This window comes from Nerophis lumbriciformis, linkage group LG21, assembly GCF_033978685.3.
Source record: "Nerophis lumbriciformis linkage group LG21, RoL_Nlum_v2.1, whole genome shotgun sequence".
In the NCBI taxonomy this organism is placed as follows: Eukaryota; Metazoa; Chordata; class Actinopteri; order Syngnathiformes; family Syngnathidae; genus Nerophis; species Nerophis lumbriciformis.
In genome coordinates this window covers 34,005,001-34,012,038 of record NC_084568.2, presented here as the reverse complement: position 1 = coordinate 34,012,038, position 7,038 = coordinate 34,005,001, and the positions used below count along the sequence as shown (strand labels likewise).

Here is a 7,038-nt window from a genome sequence, read left to right as displayed (position 1 = left end):
AAAGTGGAGCCTTAATTTGCATTGAAGCATTTTTTTTTAGTAAATCTGTTTGTTGGAATGAACAATTCCCGCCAGGTGTGACGTCACACACACACCGGCGGGCACCGTGATTCAGTGCCCGCCAGGACCGGCGCCAACAAAGCAGTATATTCGGTACCCATCCCTATAATCAAGAACTGTTTTCCTGTGGACAATGTCGCCGACTGACTGCGATAAACATGTCAGTTCTCCGGTCCATTAAGCCGGTGGCCAGATGTCAGTCAGACGTGTTGTGTCCGTCCGAGATGAAGGGAGGCAATTAGCGGTCCTCGTCTTCCTGTGTCGCCGCGCTCACTGTGCACAGGTGGGAAGCTTTTACCAACTAATAGGTACTGCAGGGACGGATGCTGCCGGGTAATTCATCCCATCAGCTGCCCTCGCCGGCCAAAACACACACGCTGTTTTCTTTTAAACCGTCCCAGGGTGTTATACAGCGTTTCATCCTCCAGAATAAATCACACTTGGCGTTCTTTTACCAGCTAAATCACTCGGAAATTAGAATTTTACAAGAGCCAGGACGGGAAAGAAATAACATGTTTGAGTCTGTAGAGCACAACTCTTTATTATTTACCGGCATGATAATGATCATAGTGTTACAATAGAAAATTCCCCCCAAAATTGATTATTTCCGTTTAAATGTAGACATTTTCATATTAAGCACAGCTATTATTTGGGTATTTATGTACATTAATCTCTGTTGGAAAGTTATTTGGAGCGTCTCCTGCCGTCCTAACATTGAGTATCTGTGCAGTTGCAGTATCGTGGGATTGTCCATTACCTTTATTCGGTGACAAGGGTCTCCATTAAAAAGGCAGCCGATCATACGTTTGCTGGCCGCACCATCATGGTTGTCATGGTAGCCATCAAATTGGGACCTTTCCAGTAGTACCACTTGATGCCGTTGTAGCGCACCACGTTGGACGAGCCGGGGTAATACACACCGTTCAGGTTGGACGGTCCACAGGCTTCGAACCACCAACCTGGGGAGAAAAGACATTTACGGTCAAAGTCAGAACACAATAGCTGCTTTTGTCATGATGCAACAATGTGGTAAAAAAAAAAATCTGCTCAGTGTTAGTACTACAGTAGTTTTTAAAAAAAATATTAATAATACTTAATTATATTGCAATAAAGCAAAATCTAATTAATTAAAAAAACAAACTAGGCCATTTCCCCCCCAAAAATGCAAAAAATAATGCTTAAAAAGTTAATTAAAAATACTTCAATTGAACTCAAATAATTGTTAATATTCTCAAGTAATTCATTGAAGATTGCAAATGTTTAATCTAATAAGTTGTATGTATACTGTACATTGAATAATTAATTGGCATTCATGACATTAATGTTAAATTTGTTTCAGGGCTGCTGGTGGTTAATTTGGGGCCCTAAGCAGATTTTTGTTTACAAAATTAAATGTGATGTTTATTAATTTTTTTAAAATCAGGCTTTTGGCTAATTTTTTAAAACTTTAATAAGATTATTTGTTATAATTCTGGAACTTTGCATTCTATTTATTGCTATTATTACAACTACTGTCCTCCCTATTTTATATTTTTATTTATTTATTATTTATATTTCATTTTTACATCTATTTAAAAATATAATTTTTATTATTTTTTTTAGATGACTTTAGCGTTTAGTCATTCCCCAATGTGGGCACTTGCAGTGGACACATTTTTTTCTATATTTTTATTGTACTATTTTCAGAATGTGTTTGTTCTATTTTTGGGTAAAGTAAGACAATGAAAACCATCTGAAGTTTTCTTAATTTTTTTTTTGTTTTAATGCCATGATTTTAATAGTCACGTGTAGAGATGTCCGATAATGGCTTTTTTGGCGATATCCCGATATTGTCCAACTCTTAATTACCGATTCCGATATCAACCGATACCGATATATACAGTCGTGGAATGAACACATTATTATGCCTAATTTTGTTGTGATGCCCCGCTGGATGCATTAAACATTCCAAAATAAATCAACTCAAGTTATGGGAAAAAAAAATGCCAACATGGCACTGCCATATTTATTATTGAAGTCACAAAGTGCATTATTTTTTTTTAACATGCCTCAAAACAGCAGCTTGGAATTTGGGACATGCTCTCCCTGAGAGAGCATGAGGATGTTGATGTTGGCGGGGTTTAGTTGGAGGGGGGGGTAGCGGGGGGTGTATATTGTAGTGTCCCGGAAGAGTTAGTGCTGCAAGGGGTTCTGGGTATTTGTTCTGTTGTGTTTATGTTGTGTTACGGTGCGGATGTTCTCCCGACTTGTGTTTGTCATTCTTGTTTGGTGTGGGTTCACGGTGTGGCGCATATTTGTAACTGTGTTAAAGTTGTTTATACGGCCACCCTCAGTGTGACCTGTATGGCTGTTGACCAAGTATGCCTTGCATTCACTTGTGTGTGTGAAAAGCCGTAGATATTATGTGATTGGGCCGGCACGCAAAGGCAGTGCCCCCGATATTGTTGTCTGGGTGGAAATCGGGAGAAATTCGGGAGAATGGTTGCCCCGGGAGATTTTCGGGAGGGGCACTGAAATTCGGGAGTCTCCCGGGAAAATGGGGAGGGTTGGCAAGTATGACTGGGAGACGCAACTGCTCTGTACTTCTCCGATATTACATTTTAAAGCATTTATCGGCCAATATTATCGGACATCTCTAGTCACGTGCGCAGATTTTCCTCCACGCGGCCCCCGAGCTCGAATGAGTCTGACACCCCTGCTGTAGGTGTACCTAAAGAAGTGGGCGCTGAGCATGTACTTGGTGGTTCTGGAAGGTAGTAAGCAAGCAAGGAGACATGAATATTTCAAAGACAGCGGGAGAGGAAGTGGCGTGTACCTCCGGAGGCGAGCTGTGCACACTTGCAGGTGCAGCGGTCGTTGTCTCTGTCCCTGGTGCTGAACTGGGTGCCGCTGTGAGTCATGCTGTTGGTCCGCCCGGCTGTGCCGCTGAAGCCCTCCACGTGAAGACTGGGGTCGGTGACAAAACAGGAGGTCATTATTTCCACGTCCATTAAAGTCGCAGAGCACTCGAAATGTCAACAAACATAATTGACTGGTTCAAAATGCAGATTGTCGTCAGTTTCAAAAGCAAGCAGCTTCTCGTTATTTCTCCTCCTGGAACCTTCTATTTCCGAGTCGCTCATTTCCGTACGTGTGTCCACGTCAGTGTGGTTAAGTGCGGGTCAGCGGCGCTCTGACGAGTGCAGACGGCCGAGGTCGTTGCTGCCCAACACCCTGCCATTCCTTCTCATTAGCCCTGAGAGTTATGTGACCTCCACTGCAGCGCAGGGAAAAGCGTCTGTGATGGCTAAGTGACGAGTCCTCCTCTTCCGTTTGTACATTTGCAGGTCATGTGACACGTCTGCGACAAGAAAGACTTGTGGCTTTGAGAAAGTATGACATGTTTTCTCCTCATAGTTTATCTGGTCAACACGAGGGATGTATTTTACTTACGCGAGGCGTGTCACACTTGTTTTTGATGGACATTTTGATTAGAATGTTACCATGTACATGGACCATAAAACAATTATCTGATTACGACGTGCATTTCGCTTATCCGAGGTTGGGTCGCGGGGGAAGCAGCCTAAGTAGGGAAGCCCAGACTTCCCTCTCCCGAGCCACTTCGTCCAGCTCCTCCCGGGGGATCCCGAGGCGTTCCCAGGCCAGCCGGGAGACATAGTCTTCCCAACGTGTCCTGGGTCTTCCCCGTGGCCTCCTACCGGTCGGACGTGCCCTAACATCCAGTTGTCGTCTTAACGAGCTGTTTTATCCAGCGACTTCAAGCGCTAACTGCTAGCCTCAAACACATACACAGAATGGCGTATCATGAAGACACGCCGCAACCCGTACATAATCACAACATAAAAAGCACAGAACACTATGTTTCAAAAAGAGAGGTAAAACAAAAGTAGTGAACAGAAGGGAAAAAATGATAAATACAGTGATAACATCGGACAAGCAGAAATTAAGTTAAAGTTAAAGTACCAATGATTGTCACATACACACTAGGTGTGGTGAAATTATTCTCTGCATTTGACCCATCCCCTTGTTCCACCACCTGGGAGGTGAGGGGAGCAGTGAGCAACAGCGGTGGCCACGCCCGGGAATCATTTTTGGTGATTTAACCCCAATTCCAACCCTTGATGCTGAGTGCCAAGCAGGGAGGTAATGGCTCCCATTTTTTTATAGTCTTTGGTATGACTCGGCCGGGGTTTGAACTCACGACCTACCCATCTCAGGGCGGACACTCTAACCACTAGGCCACTGAGTAGTAATGCCATGTTTGATAACAGTGGAAGTCTACTGCTTAGTCAGCACCTGCAGTGAGCGAACTTGTCCAAAAGATGGCGCCACAGCACAAACAATAACACACCTTTCCGTTTATGTTAGGTTCTGCGCATGTCAAAGTATTCCGTTTTAGGTGTGATGCATGAAAATGAAGTCCGAGTCCATGGTTCTCGCCCGGAAAAGGGTGGAGTGCCATCTCCGGGTTGGGGAGGAGACCCTGCCCCAAGTGGAGGAGTTCAAGTACCTCGGAGTCGGGTGGCATCCTGACCAGATGCCCGAACCACCTCATCTGGCTCCTCTCCATGTGGAGGAGCAACGGATTTACTTTGATCTCCTCCCGGATGACAGAGCTTCTCACCCTATCTCTAAGGGAGAAAAGTCATTTGGGCTGCTTGTACCCGTGATCTTGTCCTTTCGGTCATAACCCAAAGCTCGTGACCATAGGTGAGGATGGGAACGTAGATCGACCGGTAAATTGAGAGCTTTGCCTTCCGGCTCAGCTCCTTCTTCACCACAACGGATCGATACAGCGTCCGCATTACTGAAGACGCCGCACCGATCCACCTGTCGATCTCACCATCCACTCTTCCGTCACTCGTGAACAAGACTCCGAGGTACTTGAACTCCTCCACTTGGGGCAGGGTCTCCTCCCCAACCCGGAGATGGCACTCCACCCTTTTCCGGGCGAGAACCATGGACTCGGACTTCATTTTCATGCATCACATCTAAAAACGGAATACTTTGACATGCGCAGAACCTAACATAAACGGAAAGGTGTGTTATTGTTTGTGCTGTGGCGCCATCTTTTGGACGAGTTCGCTCACTGCAGGTGCTGACTAAGCAGTAGACTTCCACTGTTATCAAACATGGCATTACTACTCAGTGGCCTAGTGGTTAGAGTGTCCGCCCTGAGATCAGTAGGTTGTGAGTTCAAACCCCGGCCGAGTCATACCAAAGACTATAAAAATGGGAGCCATTACCTCCCTGCTTGGCACTCAGCATCAAGGGTTGGAATTGGGGTTAAATCACCAAAAAATTATTCCCGGGCGCGGCCACCGCTGCTGCTCACTGCTCCCTTCACCTCCCAGGGGGTGGAACAAGGGGATGGGTCAAATGCAGAGAATAATTTCACCACGTGTGACAATCATTGGTACTTTAACTTTAACTTAATTTCTGCTTGTCTGACGTTATCACTGTATTTATAATTTTTTCCCCTTCTGTTCACTACTTTTGTTTTACCTCTCTTTTTGAAACATAGTGTTCTGTGCTTTTTATGTTGTGATTATGTACGGGTTGTGGCGCGTCTTCATGATACGCCATTCTGTGTATGTGTTTGAGGCTAGCAGTTAGCGCTTGAAGTCGCTGGATAAAACAGCTCGTTAAGACAACAACTGGATCCCTGCTTTTATTGTTACATCGGCACATGACACTCAATAACATATTTTTGTTTTTGCTAGTCTTACTTTAAAGCAACAAACTCCACAGTACATAACGTTACGTCTGTACATGTGGAATGTGGGAGACAGCAGCAAGACAATCGCTTCATTCCGAGAATATACCACCAAAGTATAGCTGACATCAAAGACATGCACAGTAGGGATAATTCCAACCCTCATTTCGGAAGATGTGTTTTCATGCGCGACAATCCGAATGACTTTCGGCATAAACCACCCATCTTGACCTGAATGAAATTTTGATCCGAACGTATGTGATTGGGTCAGAATGTTCCGAATGGCGTGTTTACATGAAGCGTTTTTAGGCTTTTAATCCGAAATAAATGTGTCCATGTGCTCATAGCTACAAACCCCGTTTCCATATGAGTTGGGAAATTGTGTTAGATGTAAATATAAACGGAATACAATGATTTGCAAATCCTTTCCAACCCATATTCAGTTGAATATGCTACAAAGACAACATATTTGATGTTCAAACTGATAAACATTTTTATTTTTGCAAATAATCATTAACTTTAGAATTTGATGCCAGCAACACGTGACAAAGAAGTTGAGAAAGGTGGCAATAAATACTGATAAAGTTGAGGAATGCTCATCAAACACTTATTTGGAACATCCAATATATATATATATATATATATATATATATATATATATATATATATATATATATATATATATATACCATATTTTCCGGACCATAGGGCGTACCGGATTATAAGGCGCACTGCTGATGAGTGGATCTATTTTCATACAAAAGGCGCACCAGATTATAGGGCGCATTAAAGGAGTCATATTATTATAATTTCTAAATGTAAAAGATTTCCTTGTGGTCTACATAACATGTGATGGTGGTTCTTTGGTCAAAATGTTGCATAGATGATGTTTTACAGATCATCTTCAAGCCGCTTTCTGACAGTCGCTTTTGTGGGCGGTCTTATTTACGTGGCTCACCTTCGACAGCGTCTTCTCCCCGTCATCTTTGTTGTAGCGGTGTAGCGTGCAAGGACGGGAGTGGGAGAAGTGTCAAAAGATGGAGCTAACTGTTTTAATGACATTCCGACTTTACTTCAATCAATAACGGAGCAGCATCTCCTCAGCCCCTGAAAATGTGTCCCGTGAAAAACCGTCCGACTGGAAGTTTTCTAATAACTAATGTTCCTTGGGTGAATAATGTGAAGTCACTACACCGGTATGTTTTACCGCTTTCATGGCACATATAAGTAAAAATGTTACACTACTTTATATTAGAAATGGC

At 43.5% G+C, this 7,038-nt stretch overlaps 1 protein-coding gene across 1 annotated transcript in view; it reads right to left on the bottom strand.

Annotated features, from left to right (window-relative positions):
• Positions 1 to 581: 581 nt before the first annotated feature.
• Positions 582 to 7,038, bottom strand: part of angpt2b (angiopoietin 2b) — a 74,198-nt gene continuing 67,741 nt past the window's right edge. The window contains exons 8-9 of the mRNA XM_061982447.2: positions 2,876 to 3,006; positions 582 to 1,019 (exon numbers count right to left, since the gene is read on the bottom strand). Coding sequence (XP_061838431.2) covers positions 859 to 1,019; positions 2,876 to 3,006 — 292 coding nt within the window. The 3' untranslated portion in view covers positions 582 to 858. The remainder of the gene's footprint in view (positions 1,020 to 2,875; positions 3,007 to 7,038) is intronic.